Consider the following 26,147-nt stretch of genomic DNA (forward strand, 5'->3'; position numbering starts at 1 on the left):
GGTATTTTCCATCCAAATGCAGTGTGCTCTTTAATGATGTCTAACACAGTGTTGTATTTTGATTACACAGAAGTGCCTGTGTAATACTCTCTGCTGTGTTTCCTAGGTTCAGTACAAAGAACAGCTCTGCAAAGCTACACCTGTGAGTGTCACCCCTGAGATGGAAAGAGTCAAGAAGAATCAAGAGAATGTCAGCATGGGAAGTTGCTCTTGTTTATTCCTTATGTAATTTTTGGGTGCAGAGGATGAGTACAAATTTCTGCCTGCAGAAGTTGTTCCTTTTCTTTACTTAGGTGCAGGCTCAGTACTGGAATGTCTTGAAAACCCTCTTTTATGAAGCAATTGTGAAAAGCCATTGCTTGGTTTGGAAAAGGGCATGTGAAGCATCATGTATTTGATTAGAGAATTGGATGCAATGTTTTGAAATGTTATTTCTCTGTCTTGGATATTTGTAGGAAATCTAAATGGATTTTTTTTTGTTTTTAAGGAATATCTTTTTCTAGGTTTTTTTTTCCTTTGCTTTGCATTGTAAAAAAAAAATGTCTACAGCTGCACTCAAACTCCACCTCTCTTTCCTGTCTCTTTCTGATTCCTCAGTAACCTTCCTATCATTATTATTCCAATTTAGTATTTGGTGGCTGACATAACCATTAGAAAGTCATACTGTTTGCAGGAGTGCAGGGAAGAAGACAAGGACTTTTGGGGCAGGCTGCTGCCTTCCTTCATTGTTGAAGTTGTACCCTGTTAATGAGTTTGAGAGACCCTCTGTGGTCCTCATTGAGAACTGCCACCAGCAGCCCTATTTCATGGAGTTATGAATAGCTATGATGCTTCCCTGGGATATTCCTGACACATTCCCCAGATTAATTTAGAGTTATAATTTTCAGTAATACCATCCCTCTAACTTAAGTGTTTGCTATTTATTTCTGGATTTATGTTGATAAATCTAGCTCTCCTAAAATGCATGCTGTTCAAACAATCCTGTTTTCTTAAGTGATTCACGCCAGCCAATGTAGTTCTACTGACATCATTGTTTAACTTTCAACAATTTTTGTGTTGTGCACATTTAATGGGAAATTTAAATTCTCTTTCAGGTCACTGGAAAAGCTTTGGGTGGAGATTCTTTGACTTCAGACATTTCTAGAAACATTAAGTCTTGAATAATCATTTTACCTTTACAAATGTCAGTTGACAAGATTAATCCATTTGATAGCTTACCATCATTTTTATAAGATGTTAATTTTTCAGTTGGAATATGTTGATGTGGACAGACACAAAATGTGTTGTGTGGGAAGACAATTGCTTAAACAATATGTACATTAATGCTGCAGTGCACAGCAGAATTATGAGCATAAATTATCAGTGTAGTTATCCAAGAGCTTATTAAAAAAACCCCAAACAAACAAAACCAAACAGTTTGTACAGCAATACTTATTTTACATGAAACTATATGGGTTGGCATAAATCATGCAAGAGTCTCTACTTACTAAATATTTACCATAACTGATTTGCCAGTATTTGGGGCCAGGGTCATCTGTCAATGCCACATCCTGTCTTTTATCTACTTTAGATACTAATCCTGCCTTGAGTGTGCATTTGGTTAATGCATCATTGCTACAAAGCTATTTTGTTAAAAAGCGATAGAGGGGATATTCCTACAGTACATTTAAATAAACCCATGTTGAAATTTAGGCAGTTAGGTTCAACTGGCAGTTGTCTGATGTTTTGCACCTACTATGCTTACTCACCTTTCACTGCATAAAGTATAAAAGTAAGGACATGGATGGTATCCTTATGGGATCTCTGTGTCTTGACAAATATACTTTTACAGTGGGCATTGCTGAAATTCAGTTTTTCATGTGCTTTTCTTGACTTTACTGCATTATTTGTAGCTTGTCCCATTCTAAATATATTTCTCTATACAGCCAAAGACCAATGAGGTAAATGTCAAGATATTGTGTGCATGTGTGTGTATATGTCCACACAAATGCATTAATAAGAAGATTATAAAGAAAGAATTCAAGGTTATGCTTCAAAAATTGAGTTTATAAGCTTTAATAAACTTCAAAAACATTTTAGCTTTTCAGCTGTTTCCTGGATGACCTTTTAAAGCAGACATTTTAATGTAATGCAATGTGGTACGGCTTTAGCTGAAATAGTGTGTACTATTTTATTCTGTTAAATAATAGGTTCACTACAGAGAGCAGCCTGGCAAAGCTACTGCTGTGAGTGTCACTCCAGAGATAGAGAGAGTCAAGAAGAATCAAGACAATATCAGCTCGGCAAGTTGTTTCAGTCTTTTTGTCATTCAGATTTTCAGTTGCTGTAGGAATAAAACAAGGATATGCTTTTCAATTTAGATTTGATGTGTCAAATGAATCATCCACCAAATTAAATTTTTTTAAAATCCTTTGAGTATGTGCATTTCACATACATGCAGGCAACAAAAGTATTCAGACTTGCCTGATTATTTTTGCAGGAAAAGCAAGTGGTTGTGTTCCACCACTATCTTTCAAGGAGAGAGCCAGAAGAGATCAGCCCTTCTTTCAAGAATCTTCATCTCTTGGTCCAGGTTTTAGTTGCTAGATTGCAGTAGTAAATTACAGTAAAGAACAAAGGAAATCAGAATTTATCTTTAGTGAAAATGAATTTTTTTAATGATTCAAAACATAGAAGCTTATAACCATCCATTCCACTCTGAGACATGGTAGAGCTGAATATTCCTAAATAGAACCTATTAGTAAACAGTAAAGAATAAAATACTATATTTTCTTTGGTTTTCATGATAAAACATACTCTATATCCCCTTTTTCTTTATTGCCACTACAATGGTGTAAGAAGCAGTAGACAGTTCTATTAAAGACCAAGGAAGAAGTCCAACAGGCACGGTGAAGAAAAGGACCAGACTATTTGCATTACTGTCTGTGTCCTCAACACTGAAACATCAGTAACAAAGCCTCTGTAGATGGTAAATAGAACAGATTTAATGCAAAGCCACTGTTTCAAGGTGGCAGAAGAGAATTAGTAGTAGGGAACACTTTAAAACTGAGTGTAGGAGTGAAAAGTAAAGTAGGTTGAATTTGTCAGAGGCTTTGTCTGACGAACAGAATCTGACCTTGTAACTACATATCTTAAGCAGTCTTAAAATGCTTATGCATATTTATTTGCTGAAGTCAATTAGTTTTGAGGTGCATAGTTAAAAATAAGAGGAAAACTTCCCAACAATTTTAGGCTTATTTTTTTTTTTTATTTCTGAAAATTAAGCTTTCTTTTAATCTTTTCCCAAGTGATTTCTTCACTTCATTTCTCAAGATTTACAGGAATAAATACTCTTCTATGTTAAGGAATAGTACACGAAAACCAAACTATGTTGGCTGTCTCTGTTCAGAAAATGTCTTATATTCAAAGGCATATGTGGCTGAATATCTTTGCTAAGAAAATGTGTTTAATTAAGAAGGGTTTGAAGAATATTGTCCTGGATTCAGCTTAAACCATGACAAATATGGTGGGGAGGGACTCTTCATTAGGTACTGTAGTGACAGGACAAGGGGCAACGGGTTCAAACTTAAACAGGGGAAGTTTAGACTGGATATAAGGAGGAAGTTCTTTACTGTAAGAGTTGTGAGATACTGAAATGGGTTGCCCAGTGAAGTTGTGAATGCTCCATCCCTGATGGTGTTCAAGGCCAGGTTGGACAGAGCCTTCGACAACAAGGTTTAGTGTGAGGTGTCCCTGCTCTGTGGCAGGGGGGTTGCAACTAGATGATCTTAAGGTCCTTTCCAACCCTAACTATTCTATGATTCTATTATTCTAAATATGCAGTACCATATATTTATATTTCTCTGTACATTGCTTCAGACTTACCAAAGGAACCTAAACACCAACACTCATATTTTCATAGGGATGTTGTGCTTAGGTACTATGTAATTTTAAGGAGAGTTAGACAATTTCAGTACTTGGTTTCTCTCATCACAACTGATTTGAGAGGTAATACTGTGAGTGTGAATATATAGGTAGATCTAAAATATTTACTAACATTCAATGCACAGGATACAAAGCAGTGTAGGACAGGCTGAGAAAGTTGGGATTGTTCAGCCTGGAGAAGAGAAGGCTGCATGGCAGCCTTCCAGTATCTGAAGGGGGCCTACAGGGATGCTGGTGAGAGACTACTCATTAGGGACTGTAGTGATAGGACAAGGCGTAACGGGTTGAAACTTAAACAGCAGGGGTTTAGACTGGATATAAGGAAGAAATTCTTTACTGTTAGGGTGGTGAGGTACTGGAATGGGTTGCCCAAGGGAGGTTGTGAATGCTCTGACCCTGGCACTGTTCAAGGCCAGGTTGGACAGAGCCTTGGGTGACACTGTTTAGTGTGAGGTGTCCCTGCCCATGGCAGGGGGGTTGGAACTAGATGATCTTAAGGTCCTTTCCAACCCTAACTATTCTATGATTCTATGATTCTAACTAACAGTAGATTTCAACCAGCCAGAAGAAACTGTAAGAGTATTCACTGTATAACCAACATGTAAGAGCAACTACTTTAACTGTTTTAGGATTTTGAGTGGGTTCGCCCTTCCCCCCCCCCCTTTTTAATGGGTAATGAACCAAGTTTCATATCTTTATAAATATGTGAAATGCCACAAAAGAAGCGAATTAGGAGAAATGTGACAGGAGGTTCTATTCTTACTGATGAAAAAGAGAGCCCAAATATTCTCTTTGGAAACAGGATATTCACATTTGTACCAGACATGTTGTTTTTGTGCTGCTGGCAAAGACTAACCACCAAACAAGACTCAGAAGGGTGCCGAAGGACTAATCTGTAAGAGCTGAATTCCCTGGGGACCCAGGAGTTCTCAGCTAATCCCAACCTGGAGCAGGCTTGAGGACAGAATCAGGGTCTGTCCGGGTAGTAGGAAGGTAGTTTATCATCAGCCATACAGATATGTTTTAAAGACATCCAAGTCACAGTGATGTTTTCTTATTTTTTATCTTATTTTTCAGTTCACAAATTAATTATTTATGTCATTTAGTCAAGAGTTTCAGCTTTCAGGTAAACCCTGTTTTCAAGTAAGTGATTGATGGAATAAATTTGCACTGTGGCCTTTCTGATATACTAGTTCATCAGTATCCTCCTGAAATAAGTTACTAGACAAAGAATGTAAAGGAAAAAACAAGAATAACATTGTCTAACATGATTTGGAAAGGTTTACTGTTGCACAGTGTGATTCTCACCATCCTTTCTACTATAAACAAAAGCTTCATGTGTGCTGTTGCTGTTTTGCAGGTCAAGTACAGCAGTGATCAGAGGCAGATGAAAGGTAGATGTAGTGTGCTTCTAGACACACCTGAGCTAAGGCATGTCAAAGAAACACAAAACAACATCTCAATGGTAGGGTACTTTCTTCCTATAACTGAGTATACTAAGGAATGGCACTTGACTTCCACTGGATTTTGCCTTCCATTAATATAGGTAACTAATGAAACTCTGTGCTCAAGTATGGAAGGAATATTTTCTTCTTATGCCTGTTGATGGAGTGTTTGCTAACTGCATATGACTGTAATGAACATTTTCAAAATACTAATAAACAGTTTTCTAACAGTTAAATGTCTGATCTTTTGTTTGATTTTTTTTCCTTTAAAAAAGTACATGCCTCATTTGAGCATCACACAGTTTTCACTGGATTAGGTGACACACTTCACCTTGTGCCTGTGCACGTTCCTGGTTTCTGCGTGACTTTTGTTCTTGGAATGAGTTGTTTTGTGTGCATTTGCTTGTGTGAGAATGTTTGTCAATTTAATTCTTTGATGATTAAGACTATTTAAAAAGTAAATATGCATAATCAGGGGTACTACCTTTATAACTCTTACTAATACTGGTTTTGTTGCAACACTTGGTTGTATAACTCTTTCTACCCTAATGTCCTTGGTTTTAATTACTTTTTGTTGTTGTTTTTTGAAAGCAAGCTTCTTAGAATAACTGCAGTTCTTTCTAAAAAGTATATTTAAAGACAGCTAGCATATGGTAAAATAAAAGAGCAAAAGAGTACCTTTTGCATGACACCTTGCATAAAATCAAAATTCCCAGTGAAAGAAAATACTTAAGTTCTTTGGAACTATTACTGATTGAACATTTTTAGTTGTCTAATTTTAGTTGTCTAGATGTAGTTGTCTACATCAGTAGAGAGCTATCCTATTTTAGAGAAGAAGAGAATGGGCCAAATGACCTCACAGACTATTCCTGTCCTGTGTGACTGTAAGATGATGCTTTGCTGCTTGAGTTAATGCCTAATTCAGTGGAAAACAAAGGCAAAAATTATACTAAAGTATCAGGAAAGTTAGTGAGAAAAGATTTGGCCAGCCATCCAGTTTATTTCATGTGTGTAACAAGTCTGTTATGGTGCAAAACCCAAACAATATAAGTACCTCATGAAACAAATATTCCTGTGTTAGAATAACATTTACTGTCAATGGCAGCTTGGGGAAAAATGTAACTCTTCTTGTTTTTCTAGGTAAAATATCATGAAGATTTTGAGAAGACAAAGGGTAGAGGCTTCACTCCAGTGGTAGATGATCCTGTAACAGAGCGTGTGCGGAAAAACACCCAAATTGTGAGTGACGCAGCATATAAAGGTGTGCATCCACATATTGTTGAAATGGATAGAAGACCTGGAATAATTGTTGGTAAGTTGTTAAGTAATGTTGCTCTTGAAAACAGTGTGGGAAAGCTGAAAGCTTCTGCTTGTATTCTCCATTATAACCGAGACAAAGATTTCATTTTCACTCTTCACAGCATGAAACTTATGTTTTTCTACTGGCTCAGTGCCAGCTTCTATGAAAGTAATAATGGGAATACATGGGAGATAAATTATCGTTTGCTCTGTAATTTTTAGTTGTAAGTATGGGTAGTTGTTGCAATTACTTCAAGTTTGAATTCTGACTCTTCAAGAAAGGCAGAAATATCTGCAATAATCTTAATTTTGCACAGAAGTGAGATGATGAAAACTGTCATTCTCCAAGATGTCAATGTTTAAATGTTGCAGACCAGTTTGAGATTTCCCCTTCTGTTATTCAGCAATTTCTCCAGAGCTGCACATGCTCCACCTACCTCTTGTTTTAGAATTTCACACAGCTTTCAAAGTATGTCAAGCTGTAATTCATCAACATTTTATTAGATCTCTGGTAAAAACACCACTATTCAGAAATGGTGTACTAAAAAATAGTTCAAGATGGGACCAGGTTTTCAAGGAGCAGAATACAGATTGGTTTTGTATGTAGAGATAGAGTATTGTATTAAGATGTAATTTGAGGTATTCATAATAAACACTATCTCAAAATCAAAATGGATATTTGAAATCTCTTTAAAGTTAGAAAGTCTGCTGTGTCAAAGGAGATGGTAACCTGACCTTTCCTGAACTCTCTCCCTCCTTCCCACTGCCCCCCCCCCCTTTTCTTTTTGTGTGTCCTTTTTCTGTGGGTTTTTTTTGGGGGGGACGTATTTTTGTGCTCTACAAGTGTAGACCCCAGAGGGTCTACATATAGAAAAACATGCTGAGATAGCCATCTAAAATCCTTCATACATAGTAGTAATAGCAGGGGTTGACTTTAAGTCTACCTTTCAAAAATCAGAGAAATTGCAGGTCAAGTGGACTGATCTGTGGCTGATATAGTCCAACTTCCTGCCTAAAGCTGGGTTAGTTATGTCTATGTCTTTCCTGGCAGATGCTGCTTCAGTCTTTTTCTTGAAGTCTCAAAATGAGTCTCTACCACATAAAGAAGTGTATTTCTTTCTATTTGATAGCCACCTTTTATGTGTCCATAGCTACATCCTTATGTCAGAAGGGATTTCTCAAAAGCAACTGTTTAGAGAGCTCTCCCTGGGGAAGGTACTGATGCTCTTAAGACCGTTCAAGTCTCAGAGGGTCAGCAACTTGTTCAGAAAATCTCTGTCTATAGAGACCCAAGAACTTGAACTCACTTTCATGGCTAGAGTGGTGCAGCCAAAGAGAGAAATAAAAGTTCCTTTAAAACTGCAGTTTCATACACAGGTTGCAATATGCTGTTTAGTGTGCACTTCAAACCTCCTACTCTCTATTCCACTGCATGTGCACTGTAGCCCTATGTAAGAATCATGTCCAATCCTGTATTCAGTAGCTGAAGGTTTGCTAGCACAAAGGGATGAGCAACGAGATAATTCTTGAGCTGTAAGTACCAGAAATATTAGTTCTGTTTGTCACCTTAAAATACTCCAGTATCAAAACACACAGGAACTCTTAACTCCAAGGCCTGCCAAACAGCAAAATAGTACAACTATTTACAGAAAAGAGGCCATGACAAACCTGTGAGCTTAACACACAGTGGTATTTCGGCTAATGCTTTTTCAGAGTGAAATTCAGTTGTAATATCTGCTTGTTTGAAAAGAAGCAGTGAGCTCCCTGCTCACGCAATGTCCTTGGCAGCTAGAAAAAAATTGTAGACTGAAAGAAACAGCTGTGTTTTTTTCTAGTTAATAATTGTTCAGCCAGTTAGCAAAAGTACCTCTGTGTTAGAGTCCATCTGGTTGTTTTTTAAAGTATTATCGGTGAAGCTGTAACAACTTATTAAAATGCCTGATTGCTAAAATGAATGCCTCTGCTTTGGAAAATAGGTACTAGTTTTAACCTTACTAAAGCCATCCTAAACCCATCAACATGAATTAATCTAACTGAGCTTCAGATCTTTGACTAAAGGGCCTTCATAACTCTCATGTGAGTATAAGGATATTTTAAGTTGACAAGATTCTGATTCTGTATGTTATTTCAGACTACAGAGATGGACAAAATCAATACAAATCAATGATTGCTGCACTGATGCTGCCATGAAGCTGTACTTACTATATTTTTACTTACTAAGGCATGATCAAACAGGAAAGGCTGGGCATTCACCAGTTCCCCCACCCCTCTCAATCCTGTCACTACTTTATGTAGTTGCATAATTTATCACTATCAGGACTAAAACATAGTTTATCAAAAGACTTTGCATTGACTTTTATTCATTGTGTCAAGAGGGACTTAGCACTATGCCTCACCTTATGGGAGTTGCAGTACATAACACATAATATACGTACATTGAATGTATTCTGAAGCCATGGGATTTGTTTTATTAGTTTTGTCTGTTCTTTTTGGCTATTCATCATGTGAAATATGATGTATATGGGACCCCCACAGTCCTACTTTACCTACCAACCCATTATTCAGCTTGCTGCCACTCAAACCAGTGAAAGGACCAAGTTGGGAAGACAGTTATTTTCCCCACTTCCAATGCATTGAGTAAATCTTGCAGACAGGTCTGCCCAAGAAGTAAACCTTTAGCAGAAAGCATAGATTTATGCTTTAACTGATTGTACTTTGCATCAAAGTTTTATTTTAAACTGGTTTGGAGAGATTAAATGATTATTATATTTTTAGACAGAAGATAATAGAATGGTTTAAGTTAGAAAAGAGCTTTAAGATCATAGAGTACAAACATCAACCTAAAGCTGTCAAGTCCACCATTTAACCATATCCCTAAGCACCACATATACACATCTTTTAAAAACCTCCAGGAATAGTGATTTCACCACTTCCCTGAGCAGCCTGTTCCAATACTTGACAACCCTTATGGTGAAGAAATGTTTCCTGATACCCAAGTCTATGGGATATATACTGCCACATCTCTATGGAGTAAGGATGCTGTTGTTGGACTGAGGCAATATCTTATAACTGATGGTTTTAGTTCTGCTAGTGGAAAAGAGCTCCAATATATCATACTTGGTCCCATTTGTTTAGATTTAAAAAAATACTGTGGTTATATTTAGAAAAAGAATCCAAAATTTTGGAGAAAAAGTCTCATGAAAATATTGTCAATGTTTAAAATCAATGCCATAAGTTCTTTTAAGCAGGAAATTAATGCTTTCTGGTCCTTTCAAGTGAATATCTAGATTTTTTGGTTAATTTCTAGATGAATTTGGTTGCTGATTGTTTAAAGTCATTCCTTTCATGCCTTTACTTCCTTTGTTGTTTGTCTGTCATAATTTCTATGCTTTGGGAAAAGATCTTAAAGTTTGGCGCACAGATCCTGGCTCCATCTTCGACATTGATCCTCTGGAGGACAATATTCAGTCTAGGAGTCTGCATATGCTTTCTGGTATTGCTTATATCCTGTCTTTTCCCCAATTCACCTTTTTATAACACTAAGTCGATACAGTAAATTTCCTGGTCAGTGTGCTAACCATATGTTTTGTAACTATGTTTTCGTATATATATAAATAACTGTAGTATATTAAAAGCAGTACTTTATAGGAACTTCAGCTATAATCACATGTGCAGATAAGAAATAGTGAAATAAATCTTATACTAAATGACAGTTATTCATACTGCTTACAAGCAGTCACTTAAAAAGCACCGACCTACTTTGTCCTCACTATAAGTAGAATCTTCAAGTAGTTTGACCTTACTAAAATTTCAGAGATATAGAAGGTGGCCTATTTATGAAGTTGGTTTATTTTCTATGCACATTTTGCTTATATGGCACATGATCTTATGCCTTGTGCTATTCTTTGCAACTTCAAGGTGTTCATAATTTAAGCATAAATGGAAAAAGAGAGAAGGTAATGTAATAATAGACAGCAATGTTTTGGCTCTACAAGTGTTTGTTTTTTTTTTCCCTAAAAGTGTTTGAATGTTTAATTTTGCACATTTATTTTCGTTGCTGCTAATAGTGGAACTTCAAATATTCTGAATGTCATAAAGTAGTATTTGCACATGTATTTGTATGCATGCTGGGATAAAGGAACATTTTGATTTTCCACTGGAAGTTTTCATAAGCTTCATGTTTATACTTCTTTTTAACCCAGCATTCTCAATCCTGCCTTCCGTTTCTGCTATTCTTTTAAAGCAGTGAACAAGTTTAGTTGTACCTGATTTTGAAGCAACACTCTGAAGTCATGGTGTTTAAAATGGATACAGAATTGTGGACAATTTACTTTTCTCTAAATTTAGTGCAATCATTGTATGGATATCAATGTTAGCAGTGTTGGTATTTTTGTTGTTGCTTGTCTTTGCACTTCTGTCATCTATTTATTGTGATATTCTTTCTTTCTACCGTTGTAGAAAGAGCAAGCCGTTACAGTAAGCAATATGTACATTCTACCAGTTTGGGAGAGTATAAATCAGATGGTTCAGACACGAACCCTACCTTTTCTTACTGCAGTGAGATAACAAGGCCATCTGATGAAGGAGGTATCCCTTATTCCCACCTTTTTTTTACTAATGACACTATCACAGTGTGTTTAGACCTCACAGGCCTGTATTAACTTCATATTCTTGTATAGTCACAAGTCATTAGAAACTGTATAAGCTGTCATCTGATTGATTAAGAAAGCAAAGAAAAATCTAAAGACTGCACAGTTTCTTGCATGCCATATTGCTTTATTGTGTATCCTCTTTCACCATTTTGATAACACTATCAGCCTGAAAGCTCACCTAACTTCCATTTACAATACTCAAGGTGTGTTGTGTTTTTGCAAAATGTATACAAATCAATTTTTTTTGTTTCATTTTTTTTTGTTTTTTTTTTTTTTCACTTCTCTTAAATGAGGCAGTGTAAGTGAAAAAATGCACCTCTGAAGTGAAAATAAAATTACCTTGTGCTTTTTGGTGGGCAAATCAAGTGTATAATAGTATTTTAGTGGCTGAAGTACTTCTTCCCCTATTAAATTATACAGGTGCTTGTGCCTCTCTGTTTCTATGCTAAAAAAAAAAAAGTGCATCAGCTGGCAACTTTCTCATATATGAATGTTTTCTTATGGTCTCAGCAGTTTGGGGACAGGGTTAATATTCAGCTGGAAAGCTTATATAGTCTGGTATTGTTTAACATAGCTGTTGAGCTAGCAAATGAAGTTACTAAGCCACTGTCCATCATATTTGAAGAATCATGGCAGTCAGGTGAAGTTCCCGACAACTGGAAAAAGGGAAATATAACCCCCATTTTCAAGAAGGAGAAAATAGATCACCCAGGGAATTACAGACCAGTCAGTCTCACCTCTGTGCCTGGCAAAATATTGGAGCAGATTCTCCTGGGAGGCATGCTAGGGCACATGAAAAACAGCAAGGTGCTTGGTGACAGCCAGCATGGCTTCACTAAGGGGAAATCCTGCCTGACCAATTTGGTGGCTTTCTGTGATGGGGCTATGGCACAGGCACCTGGACAGGGGCAGAGCAGTTGGTGTCATCTACCTGGACTTGTGCAAAGCTTTCAACACTGTCCCACATGACATCCTTGTCTCTAAATTGGAGAGAGATCAATTTGATACGTGGACCAGTCAGTGGATAAAGAATTGGCTGGATGGCTGCATGCAAAGAGTTGTGGTCAATGGCTCAATGTCCAACTGGAGACCAGTAACGAGTGGTGTCTCTCAGGGATCGGTGTTGGGACTGGTCTTGTTCAACATCTTTGTCAGTGACATGGACAGTGGGATTGAGTGTGCCCTCAGCAAGTTTGCTGATGACACCAACCTCTGTGGTTCTATTGATATGCTGGAGGGAAGGAATGCCATTCAGAGGGACCTTGACACACTTGTGAGGTGGGCTGATGAAGTTTAACCATGCCAAGTGCAAGGTCCTACACCTGGGTCAGAGCAATCCCAGGCACAGCTACAGGTTGGACAAAAAGGAAATTCAGAGTAGCCCTGCGGAGAAGGACTTGGGGGTGTTAGTCAATGAGAAAATGAACATGAGCCAGCTTCAGTGTGCACTCACAGCCCAGAAAGCCAACCGTATCCTGGGCTGCATCAAAAGAAGCATGACCAGCAGGTTGAGGGAGGTAATCCTGCCCCTCTCCTCTGGTCTCGTGAGACCTCACTTGGAGTATTGTGTGCAGTTCTGGTGTCCTCAACATAAAAAGGACATGGAACTGTTGGAACAAGTCCGGAGGAGGGCCACGAGGATGATCAGGGGACTGGAGCACCTCCCATATGAAGACAGGCTGAGAAAGTTGGGGCTGTTCAGCCTGGAGAAGAGAAGACTGCGTGGAGACCTCATAGCAGCCTTCCAGTATCTGAAGGGGGCCTACAGGGATGCTGGTGAGGACGTATTCATTAGGGACTGTAGTGACAGGACAAGGGGCAAGGGGTTCAAACTTAAACATGGGAAATTTAACTGGATATAAGGAGGAAGTTCTTTACTGTTAGGGTGGTGAGGCACTGGAATGAGTTGCCCAGGGAGGTTGTGAATGCTTCATGCCTGGTAGTGTTCAAGGCCAGGTTAGACAGAGCCTTGGGCAACATGGTTTAGTGTGAGGTGTCTCTGCCCCTGGCAGGAGGGTTGAAACTAGATGATCTTAAGGTCCTTTCCAACCTTAACTCTTCTATGATTCTATGATTCTATGAACATGGATTAATATTAGAATACTTTTAAGAACCTGCATTCCCAGGTTCAAAACTGCATCTTGAATCATACCACAGATTAGAATGAAATTTATTAAAATTATGAATAAGTATCTAGTCATCCTAGTAGTATTGCAGTGGGTACTAGACTTGAGTGGTGAATTCTAGGTATTCAGAAGCATGGCATTCTAAGTATATATTTAAAAAAAATGATTTCTCCTCAGCTGTGAAAATATATGCATTGAAAAAGGTTTCCAAAGGGTTACTAATATATTTTATTTTGGTGTTTAGTTTTTTTTTTTTTTTTCAAGAACATATTAAAAGGTACTGCTACATTTAGTTGCCTGGCATCCTTGAATTACCCATGCTTTTAGAAGATTTTAAGGCATCTTAATTGTAGACTATACCTGTTTATGTTCTCCCAGTCACCAGAGCAATATGTTATTATAGTGGCTAGTGTTTAGGATGTTTACATTGTGCTAGGTGCCATGTGAATACAGAGAAGCAGCTCTGATTAAGAAAAGATGAGGAAAAAAGTGTTCAGACTGAAGAACTAACTTTGAGCAAAGAAGGAAATGAACATCTTTAGCAGAATTGTATTCCCCTATATCATGTATGTTCATCTTTATTTGACATTTTAATTATATTCCCAAATATTTAAATAGATGATATAATGTTGGATTTTATGTGTTTTTCTGTGATAATGTGACGTGGCCTTTGCAGTCCAGTGCATATTGTCTCTCTGTATCTGTTCTGATCTTTTTTGGCTATATTCCTAGCCATTTTAACATTGTTTTGTCAGCTTGATTTGATTGTTAACAGATATTTTTTATTACTTGCCATATTGAGAATAGGAAATGGGTTTTATTTTCCCGGTTGTTTTGGCACTAGCAAGCTTTCTTTTTTGTGTCTCTATTTAAATATATTGTTGTGGTGATGTGTTGAATAGATCCTTGCCAAGACCAACATATTTTAGCAAGATATTGTTTCCGCTTTTGACCCAGCTGGCTAGCCAGAGTTTGAGCACTTGCAGACAGTTCCCATTGCAGGGGAGAAATAAATGCCAGAGCTAAATAATTTGACATAATCCTAACGATTTACAAGAAAATGCCATTTCCGTGAACACCAAAAAACAAACCCAAAACAACAGAAGATAGCATCTTTTGTCAAAAATACCATCCTTTTTCATGACAGCATCGTATCCCAAATGTTGTTATGCACATAGCCACAGGGTGAGTTTGCCCTTGACCTTTATATAGTATCTCTTATGGCATCTTATTTTAAGATGAGAACCAAATGAGAACCAAATCCATATTGCCGAGTTTTCATGGCTGTTTCTCATGGAGTTTGTCTTTTTAGATCTAGCAGTGTTTCTTGCTGGCAGATGTTCAATCTGATGGTGTGCCAACATGAAAGTCAATTGGAGATCTGTGACCAATTTTACAAAGTCTAAGTGTCTTTGGACTTGTCTCATCATCCTTCAGATTTATTGCTAATTTATTCTAGATAACTTTACCAGTATTTGACCCCCAACTGAAGTCTTCCACTGCCAGTGTTGATGGAATTGTTCCTTAACCAACTCTCCCAGCCTTTAACTAGGTCCCTGGCTTCATACTAGATGTTAAAGGCATAACTGTCTCTTCTCTTCGGGGAATTTCAGTAACATCACAGGGAGGCTACTAACATTGTTCGTTCACTAGAATTACTCTTCCTGTTTGATTCCCTGACCATTATTTTAGATGATGATATTGAGCTGAGCCAGATGCGCCTCCCTACAAAATCAGTAGATTTTTGCATGATGTATGTTTAAGAAAACCCTCTTTTCCCTTTTAGACTACTGCAGGTAAAACTGAATAGGTAACATTTGTTATGGCTTTCCAGTAAGCCTGATGAAAGTAATGAATTTTAATTTTGAAATTATTTTGAAATTACTTTTCAGCTTTGTTCATCCTTTTTACAGCTTGTCCCTGATAGTGTATTTCAAGGTTGACTTTATTACTTCATGGTATAATTGATTTTTTCTCCATACTGGACAAAAGATGTTGCACTAGTTTCTCAGTCTGCCTAGATGCTTTGTAATTAGTTACTGTCCTAACAAAGATTTCCTTTTTACCTGCAAACCACTCTGTAGCACTTCCCTAAAATAGCTGTTGCCACATTAGTTCTTGAAACATTCTCAGATGTTTTTCAAGTAGTAGTTTCCAGTTTGGCTAAAAAGGAATATAACCTCTTTCAATCCTTCTTTTAACACTGGCATTGCAGCTGTTCAGACATGGATCTATGAATTCAGTTTTGAGAAGGTTTTTCAGATTATTTTTGTCAGAAAGAGAAGCTGAGATGTATGTATGTCAGATTTATTTCTGTTTCACAGAATCCCAGAATCCCAAGGGTTGGAAGGGACCTCGAAGGATCATCTAGTCCAACCCCCCTGCAAGAGCAGGGTAACCTAGAGTACATCACACAGGAACTTGTCCAGGCGGGCCTTGAATATCTCCAATGCAGGGGACTCCACAACCCCCCTGGGCAACCTGTTCCAGTGCTCTGTCACTCTTACAGTAAAGAAGTTCTTCCTGATGTTCACATGGAACCTCCTATGCTCCAGTTTACACCCATTGCCCCTTGTCCTGTCACTGGATATCACTGAAAAAAGCCTAGCTCCATCATCCTGACACCCACCGTTTACATATTTGTAAACACTGATGAGGTCACCCCTCAGTCTCCTCCAAGCTAAAGAGACCCAGCTCCCTCAGCCTCTCCTCATAAGGGAGTTGTTCCATTCCCTTAATCATCTTTGTGGCTCTGCGCTGGACTCTTTCAAGCAATTCCCTCTCCTTCTTGAACTGAGGGGCCCAGAACTGGATGCAATATTCCAGATGCAGCCTCACCAAGGCAGAGTAGAGGGGGAGGAGAACCTCTCTTGCCCTACTAACCACAGCCTTTCTACTGCATCCTAGGATGCCATTTGCCTTCTTGGCCACAAGGGCACATTGCTGGCTCATGGTCATCCTCCTATCCACCAGGACCCCCAGGTCCCTTTCCACTTCACTACTTTCCAGCAGGTCAACCCCCAACCTGTACTGGTACATGGGGTTGTTCTTCCCCAGATGCAAGACTCTACACTTGCCCTTGTTGAATTTCATCAAGTTTCTCCCCGCCCAACTCTCCAGCCTGTCCAGGTCTCGCTGAATGGCAACACAGCCTTCTGGTGTGTCAGCCACTCCTCCCAGTTTAGTGTCATCAGTGAACTTGCTGAGGGTACACTTGGTTCCCTCATCCAGGTCCTTGATGAAAATATTAAACAGCACTGGTCCCAGCACCGACCCCTGAGGGACTCCATTAGTCACAGACCTCCAGCTAGATTCTGTGCCATTGACCACAACTCTCTGCCTTCTTCCTTTCAACCAGTTCTTGATCCACCTCACTATCTGATCATCAAGCCCACACTTCCTTAGCTTGTCTATGAGAATGCTGTGTGAGACAGTATCACATGCCTTGCAGAAATCAAGAAAAACACATCTACCTCTCTACCATCATCCCTCCACCTAGTTACTTCCTCATAGAAGGCTGTAAGGTTGGTCAAACATGACTTTCCCCTGGTAGAACCATGTTGGCTGTTCTTAATGACCCCCTCATCCTTGATATGTCTAGAGATGGCATCAAGAATAAGTTGTTCCATCACCTGTTTATAAAGACAGACCAGGCAATTCTTTCTTCACAGAACACCACAGGAAAAAAGCAACAAGAGATTGTTTCTTTGCTGTTTAGCTCTTTCTAGACAGCATTGTGTCTGACAAATTTCTCAACTGCTTGTTTGTGGGGTTTGTTTTTTGTGTTTTTTTTTGTTTTGTTTGTGTTTTTTTGTTTGTTTGTTTGTTTCTTTAGAAAGTCTTTTCTGTCTGTCCTGATTTTCTGTGCAGTTTTCACTCTGTTCCCTCCCACCTACCGAGTTCACACACTCTTTTGCTTCGTTTTCTACCCTACAAGTAAGGTCCCATCATGTTAGCTTGCATTTAGGCACCAGGAGAGTTTGAGTCATATGATTCAACACATATCCATTCTGTGTTGGACAGTTGCATTTGTATTTCAAGCATTTACTCCATAAAGGAGATGAATTACTTTTATGTATAATTATGAAGTTCCCAGTGTCTAATGACAGAAAGGACCACAGATATCACCTGATTGGATTTACTTGTATCCATGGTCTCCACGAAGTTTCTCACAAGTTGTGATAAAGTATTTATTTTAATAAAAAATATGTTCTCCTATTTTAAGGTCTTCATATAAAATTTATCCACCATTTTTTGCTAGTAACTTACTTCAGTAGGTCAAAATGGCATTTAGCTCACACCCTCATGGCTCAAGACTGTTTTGTTTAGTTCCATTCTCCCAGAGGTAAGAGTAAGGATGCTTGAAAGTAGCACAAGTTCACAATATTGGAGACTTTTTTTAAAGGCTTGTTATTTTAGAACGCTTTACATATATCTGTTTTTCACAGTAGTTCAATCTCCAGAGTCTGAGGGGAAGAAAGGACTTTTTAACACTAGAGTGTTAATATATGGTACAATGTAAGATATGGAAGTTAATTTGGAGTATATGATCCAGTACCAGTCACAAAAACCAAACTCAGCTGCTCAAAGCTGTGTGGGCAGGTATAGAGAAAGAGTAGCATGATAAAATGAAGGCTGCAAGTAAACCTGTAAGATTAATGAATATTTTTCTTCAGGCCCATTGTTTGTAGTAAGCAAAGCAACAACATACTACATATAACCAGAAGAAATGCTGGTTTTGGATTAAAATGTCAAACAGTTTAAGTCTTTGAGAAGGTAGAAATTTGTCTTTAAGGGAGTTGACCTAGTGTCTACAGGGGTCACTTTGCTACTACTGGAACAAATTTCAGGCTTTGCCATGATGTCAAGGAAATGACTGTATGCATTTGTCTATTACTAGAACAGTGTCTTCCTGACTTGTGAGGTGATAGTAGATGAGTCATGGCATTGCTACTAGGGCTACTGGTTTTGTCACTTCTGTTTTGCATTGGTTGTCTCATTTTGAGGTGAAGAATTCCTCTGAGAGTGTTTGGAATGGGAAGACCCATCTGCACTGAAGAGTTTTCACTGTACTCTCATTTTGCTGTTATTTTTTCATTCCCCCTCCCCCCCCCCTTTTATTATGCAACAATTTGTGTGCGCATTTTGATTTCATTATATTTCATTGAAAGTGTTTTCCTTAGACTTACCCCTTTGGTTTTAGTTATCAGAGTTCTTTTATGCTGCTTTCCTTCAGTCTTGTTTCAACTGCAGAATGTTTTCATTTCACTTTCTAATATTCTTCCTTCTCTCAGTTTTTACTTCAGTTATCTTTCAGTTTATCATATCTCTGTGGGGCTTTCTGTTTATCTCTCTCCTGTTTATCTTTGATTGAAATCAGTAGGATTTTATTTAATATTACCAAGATCTGCTTTCAGTCTTAAGGCTTCTGCTTTAAAATGAGCTTAATGAACATCCTGTAATAGATGATTTTTTTTTTGTTTGTCCTTAATACACCCTTCATTTCTTTTTAGTTGAAACCTTTCAGTTTGGCTTTCTCCCAGTTTGCTTTTGGCTTCCTGTTTTTTTGTTTTCTATTTCATTTTGATTTCTAGTTTAATTGGTGTACATCAGTATATAGATATGATATATAAATTTTTTGTTACCATATGCTCAGAATTTTTCAGTGTTCCTTTATTACTGTTTTAAATTGTGTGTAGTCTGTAGATGCAGAAAGGTCAGAGGTGAGTATCAGTTCCTTTCAGTCATGGATAAATGGTTACTCTGCTGGGAAAAAGAAAAAACTACCTTAAAAACTTGATTTCTTAGGTATTTTCTAAGTCATCATCATATCTTAAAAACTATACAGAAGTCAGTTTGATAGCCGATGGAAATCAGTTTTGGTGTACTCCCAAAAACTCATGTTATGTAGAAAAACAGTGAGTATTAGGACATTTCAAGTGCCTTTTCTTGTGTATTAGAAATCAGTGCTAAAATTGTATCTATTTGGTTGGAGCCAGTGTGTTACTGATTGGCAGCATGTTCATTATTTATCCTTGTTTCCTTCAGCCTAATTTCTTAATATTCAGATAATCTGCTGCCACAGGCAAGTAGTAAAAATTAGCATTAAGAGGCCTTGATGTGAGGTTCCTTTCTTTATTCTGATGAAAAGAGTCTATCACTAACACTTTGGCCTCTCACTTTACCTTTGTCTGGGAAACTACCTTCTTCTACTCACACTGGGAATCGAAATACACAAATTTCAACAAACATTGAAATTCTACTTATATTTTGATAGTCTTAATTTTTGATATCTACCTTAAAAATAACCCATAGGTTGTTATGACAAAAGTTAAAATTCGTGTTAGATACTTCATTGATACTGCATAACAATTGGTCAGATCCAGAAAAAATTACTACAAAAAAACTTTGAGGAATAAATATGACAAATACGCACGCTGGCAACTTGACTCCAAAGTCTATGAAAGCTGCAGAAAACACAGCATCACAGTATCTTCCTGTGGGATATTGGTACTTAAAAGTTTTGAAGTCTTTGTATAGCTTGGAGTGCAAGTTAAGTCAACGAGAAACATTAAGTCCTTTATCTCTTTCCCTAGTGGCATGTCCTCCTTGTGTGATATGAGCTTTATGAAGAATAAAGGCTTCAGAGTAGCTGTGCCTGCTTCCTTCCCTTTCTCCAAACTCCAGGGGTTATCTTTCTCCTTTACTCACCAAGGCAGGAACTGTTTGAATTGCAGTGTGAACCTAGCCCTGCAAACAGCAAATGTAGACTTTATTGCTATACGTACTGTACACATACGCTACAGCTGAACACTGACATTTCAAACATTGATTTCAGGGATGTCTCCTCTTTCCCTATCACACAAACAGTATCTGTGACTCTATATAACATGCTTGTTTGTAGGGTTTGCCTGAGGTTTTGACATCGAGCCATATGTACCACAGAAAATCCTAGAACAAGGAACTGTGCTGCTACTTCTGCTCCTTATTATTTTGGTTAGAAGACAAACTAGTCAGGTGAAGTGGAGAAAAAAAAATGAATTTCAGATGCTGGAATGGCAGAGATGCTCTGCTATGTTGACCAGGAAGTCTGCTTGTGTTTGGACAGTTTTAATGCTCTTCTCTTACTCCAGTGGAAGGTGGAAGAAAAGGAAAGGAGACAGAATTTGGTTCCATTCCTTGCTCTGTCCTTCCTATCATTTTCATAAAAAAACATTATTTTGAGGATGGGAGAAATCACCATTAATAAAAGACAAGTAAAAGAAAAAGAGGGGGATAATACCAGACTGCTCTTTATATTGTAATATAGAGATTTGTCTTCCATTTCCAGGTGCAGCTGGCAGGAATACACAGCAGAAATCCTTCACCCCTCTTTGTATTCATATTCAGTTGCTAAGCTCTCATTTTAAGGAGGTCAAGCAGAATGACACAGCAGTTATATTTTCTTCTCTGGCAGCCAAGGAAGAATGGTTCTTTTATGCTAGGTAGCTGAACTCTGTTTCCGTAACATTGTTCCCTAGAGTCCAGTAATCAAACATGGCATTTGGAGGGAGAGGAATTGTAGATTTCACAGGAAGAACTATAGGCTTTTGTGGGTTTCTTGTCCCCTTTCAAGTGTATCAGCAGGCTGCACTGCCACAGAAGGCTGAGCACATCAAAACAGTACTCTGTGTACTCGCTCTTGGTGAGGGTTACATCTACGCTTCTCTTATCCACCAGACTCTTACATCTGTTTCTGACTCTTATATATATATATAAATATGTATTTCTTTTTTTTTTCTGATTTTGCTTCTTTTACATGCAAGCACCCAGCAGGTTTACCAACCTGAAAGGTAATGTGTAGCAAAAAATTGCCTTCTTTCACTCAAAAGCATCATAGTAAAATGGATGATTTTCTGTTCTTAAGTGTATAATTTAGTACAAATTATTGCAGTCAAATAATAAATACCTCACCCATAAACCTCTTGTGGTATTTTTGAACTTGGGAAATACTTCTCTATGTATATAATACGGGCACAAGTGCATGCATATGTTTGATACCTGGTACCAGAAATAATTTAGCATGAACAGTTTTTGTTGTTAGAGAGCTTGCACTCCTTCATAATTGATGACTCCTGGGCTTTCATTCTCAAATAGGTTTTTGCTGAAGCAATATGGTTTCCTTTGTAAAGGTTTGCTGTAACCATATCCTGTACCCCATAAGGAGAGTTCTTGTTCAGGCAGCAAGACAGCTCTCTCCCTAATGAAAATTGAACCTTTCTTTTGAAGGAGATGTGTTTTGTATTTTCAGCTTTTGCCTCCTGTTTTGCAGTGATCCATAATGTTTGAATGGCAGGGTTGTTTTTCTCTGATTAAAAATAATGACATTACAGTTGGAGGGGTTTTTGAAAACAGTGGGGGGTTTCCTAGTGTTAGAAAGGTGATCCCTTTTCAGCTTTAGATTTGAAGTAAGAAGGAAAATTAAATGCAAGGTGAGTTGAAAGAGTTCTGATTTCAGTTGGAAACAGGTTGGGTGTATTGCCTGCATGTGTTATGTGAGTTTCTGTGAAAAGAAGATTTCTGATTGCTTAATTCATAATTTGGTCTCTTTTTGATAATCCATTTCAGCCTTTTAAGCCATGTAAGTATAAGAATCCAGAATGGCAATCGGACCACATTTGTGCACTGTCTCGAGCATTATAACCTAGTCTTGACTACTAGACTTTTACTGTCCTCTGCTGAGTGCTTTGCTAATGCGGAACATGAGAAAAATCAGTCCAGAAAATTAGATTTTATTATTTTCCATTACAATGATGTAGGAAATATCTGTAAAACCTTATTTTTTAATGTAAAACTTGAAACTTCTTATAGCACTTCAAGTGAGGGCTTAGTTAAGTTTTGATCAAGGTTTGATTTAGGGCTCTGGGAACAAAAATAAATATCCCACATTGGTTGTAATACATTAAGATATAAATTGTAGTTCATCTGAAAGCACATTTTCATTCAGTGTGTGTTCACAGAGGATGAGTTAATGTTCCAGGGAGAGCTTTACATTTCACAGTTCCAAAATATTTTTGCTTAGATTCTCTCTGCCTATATTTGATTCCCATGATGCTTTCCCATACCCTTGACATCTGGCAGCATCAAATGGTAATTCCCACACATGGAGGTGGAGGTGAATCCAGAAGAGATCTCATTTTCAGTTTCTGTAGCATAGCATCCTTTCAGGGGATGTTTCTGTTTGCCCTACCAGTTGTCTGAGTTTGATGTTCCCTTTTCCTTTAAACAGTTAGGGAGCAGAAAGTGGAAAGGAAATTTCCAAGGGACTCCACAGTGAAAGTGTTAATGGCTCCCCTGGCAAGCAGTTGTTTCAGTTGTTTAGTGTGATCCCCTAGAGCAGTTTTTGATACACTTCATAAGATTTTGTATCCAGCAGATAAAAAATATAATTCGTAAAATTATGTGTAGTCATGTACTTGATCCGGGTTGATAGTATCCTTTCGCTATTGCTCAGATTCATTATATCCACTATGCAAATAAGTAGCTCTACAGAAATCAAAGCACAGCTTCTGTGAGAAGGACTTGCAGTTTTCTTTCCTCAGTGGGTGAATGGGCAACAGTTGCTGTTCAGTAAATGTGAGTTCAAATTGCAACTGAAGGTGTGTGGGTAATGGAACATGTTAATATAACCTTCATTTTGCTGTCTGTTTGTGAGGAAACGTAGAGCAAAATCCTCAACCTACCTATTCACAATTTAAGAAGGAATAGTAGGTTCTTGTGGTACACAGTGGCCCCACTAAGACCAGGGATGCCTCGGGCTGGCTTTCAGGCATTTTGTACCTTCATAAATAAAAGAATGTGGTATGGTATGTGAGGAAAGGAAAGGCGAGGCATATAGTACTCTGTTTTCTCAGCTGAGACATGCTGCAGTTTAGGTGGAATGTCAGGCAAAAAAGTCAGCTGGCAATATGGTTTGTCAGTGATACCAAATCCTGATTGCAGTTAATATTCAGAACTCCAGAATGCCCTGTTATTTGGTTATATCCTGGTTATAATACTGGTAGGGAAAATGGGGTCATGTATAAGTATTATTAAATTTCCTGGGAGATCATTTACCACCCTATCTTATAACAAATAACTTTAGCTTTTGTGTGAAAAAGCTTTTGTTTAAAGGGGGTCCTATGGAATTACAGTTATCAAATCCATTCTTCTGAGTGTTTATGGCCTTACAACCTTAAATGGCTGTTCTAAAGGCAGTCTGGGGGAGCTGATGGCATTTTCTGTTCATCAAAATTGTCTGCTTTGCCAGGACAGGACTGGCTCGTGCTTTTTGGAGGCTGTGAGGGTCACTCACCACCTCACTACTCCACAGTCAGATAGGTACAGGCAAGGACTTAAATGAGTTTGAGACTGGGTGCTTCTCCTGTGAGCAGAGCACAAGATTGTATTTAATACTTTACAACTCTGTGATGCCTTACAATGACAACAATGTGTTAATGATCACAGAGGCTTTTGAGCTTTGACTCAGTATCCTCCAACCCTGTTCTTCAGTAGAAGTGATGCTCTAAAGATTATCTACAAGCACTTGCTGGCAAAAATATTCCCAGTGTTATTGCCTTTTGATGAAGAGGGTGGATATTCAGTTGATTGTCCTCTTTCTTTTAATGTCAACAAGAGAAAACTGTTTTTTTTCCCCTATGACATTTAATACCTGCTTGCAAACATGGCTTCTGGAGACTGTGCTAGCCTGGGCTTATTCTGAATACAGTCCTCTCATGCTTTTCCTCTGAAAGGGAATAAAAGCCATATTATTTTTATATGCTCAAGACTGGCTTTTGCAGTAGAGATTTAGACCCCTCAGAGAGGCCAGAATGAACCTCAAGGACTAGATTGCCCTGAAAAGAAATGATATAATGGAATTGACTGATCCACCATTCCTCAGAATATGAAGAATTAGGGAGAAGACTTGAACAACCAGACACATGGATCCTGATATACTAGATAAGCAGTCTTCTAACTGTTCTTTGCCAACTGATACTACTGAAATTCCCACTCCATTGGCTATTGGCTGTATAATGGACTTGCACAATAAAGACCAGTGTAGCCAGCAGTAATGATATTGACTGTTTGTACAAATAAGGGATTTTAGAACAGACAAATTTTTGTGGGAAAGTTTGCTCTCAGTCATAACTGAAATATGAGGTAGCCCCCTCAGAGAGGAAAACAACTTCTCAATAAAATACATAATTCCATGTGGCATGAGCACATTAGGCATTCTCTTTGTCATTCCTTTCAAAATTAGTTTCCTTGACATATGCTAAACAGCTCTGCGTGATCTTCTCTTGTAAGTTTATTCAAATCAAATTTTAATTTCTTATTGAAACTGCTTTTATAAGTTATAAATGTATGATTCTGCATAGTGGGTACATATGGGTAGGCTAGCGGATAAAGTGGTGTTATAAAATAACTGCTTAAAACAGTCTTAGCCTAGTCGTGAAATTAATGAGGTTTAGTTTAAAACATTTTATTTTATCCATTATAGTGTGTCAGTAAGTGGTCTTGAGAGTTTTGAATTATTTTTTTTTGCATCATGAGTAATGCATGTTAGTTTTTTTAAATACAAGATTAATAATATTGTTGACATCCCTCCTCCGTTCCTTCCCTCTCCCTCCTCCCCCCCGCCCCCCAAGTATTTGAAGATGGCATAGTTTATTTCTTACATCTTTAGAATTTAGGTTAAGGAAACTTCCTGAGCTTTTAACATTCTGAATTCACCACTGACTCCAAGTAGTTCAGAGCTTCAGTTCTAATGAGGTCAGTGAGCATGGCAGATATTTATTAGCACCCTGTGTGAATTAGGCCATACTTTCAGGTTGTTATTTCAACAACCTAATTATACGTGGGTTTGATATTCCAATTTACTAACTAATACTGACCCCTGTAATGGATAGTATGCAGACAGACTGCTGCTTCTGACAGTGCTGAGAGCAACAAGCTTGGTAGCTCAGACATCTGTGAAAGCAGCCTAACAGACCAGTAAAGGGCAAGAAAAGGAAGAGAAAAAGGAGAAAGAAAAGAAATGAAGGGAAAATTACTGGTACAAGAAAAAATGCCAAGATGCCTTACCATGTTGTTTTCTACTGTTCTAAAAACAGCTTTGTTCTGTATCAGGTCTCACCATCTACAGTCTTCAGGTTAGTGCTTTTTATATGCTTATGCAGTCTGAATTATTCCCAGTAAACTTGACTGTGCTGTGCTACTCTTTTTGACTAGAAAATAATAAAACTCTATAATAGATAAGAGTTACAATCAGTTTAAAGTATGTGTTTCCATTTTCTAGCTTATTTGAAAAGTTAATGCTGAGCAATTTAACTTTAGAGTTGGCTGGGAATTTTCCAATATTGTTCATCAGAAGATAGCAGTTTAATGCCAAACTCCTTTATAGGAATGTTTCACTTATGATTAACATCTCAATGCCAAACCCCCCTATTTTATTCAGTTTTGAGATTTTTAAGGTTATAGATTGATATTTTTGAAACAAAGCATCCAGCTTTATGTTGAAATATATTTAATTTTTAAGTCATGTAAATGTTAATAAACATTGAAAATTATTGAAATTAAACCTAGATATTTAGAAATGATTGACATAATATTGTTTCATCTGATTTTTTGAAATTCCTTGTTGCATTAACCTTTGAGATTTTTTTTTTCTTTTCTTTTTC

At 37.8% G+C, this 26,147-nt stretch overlaps 1 protein-coding gene across 1 annotated transcript in view; it reads left to right on the forward strand.

The window, feature by feature from the left end:
* NEBL (nebulette) overlaps positions 1–26,147 on the forward strand; it is a 90,959-nt gene that overhangs the window by 54,299 nt on the left and 10,513 nt on the right. Inside the window, exons 21-26 of the mRNA XM_034060521.1 lie at positions 107–198; positions 2,189–2,282; positions 5,285–5,389; positions 6,510–6,681; positions 10,069–10,161; positions 11,127–11,255. Of these exons, the coding sequence (XP_033916412.1) occupies positions 107–198; positions 2,189–2,282; positions 5,285–5,389; positions 6,510–6,681; positions 10,069–10,161; positions 11,127–11,255 (685 nt within the window). The remainder of the gene's footprint in view (positions 1–106; positions 199–2,188; positions 2,283–5,284; positions 5,390–6,509; positions 6,682–10,068; positions 10,162–11,126; positions 11,256–26,147) is intronic.

The sequence above is a fragment of the Melopsittacus undulatus genome, chromosome 1 (assembly GCF_012275295.1).
Source record: "Melopsittacus undulatus isolate bMelUnd1 chromosome 1, bMelUnd1.mat.Z, whole genome shotgun sequence".
NCBI lineage: Eukaryota > Metazoa > Chordata > Aves > Psittaciformes > Psittaculidae > Melopsittacus > Melopsittacus undulatus.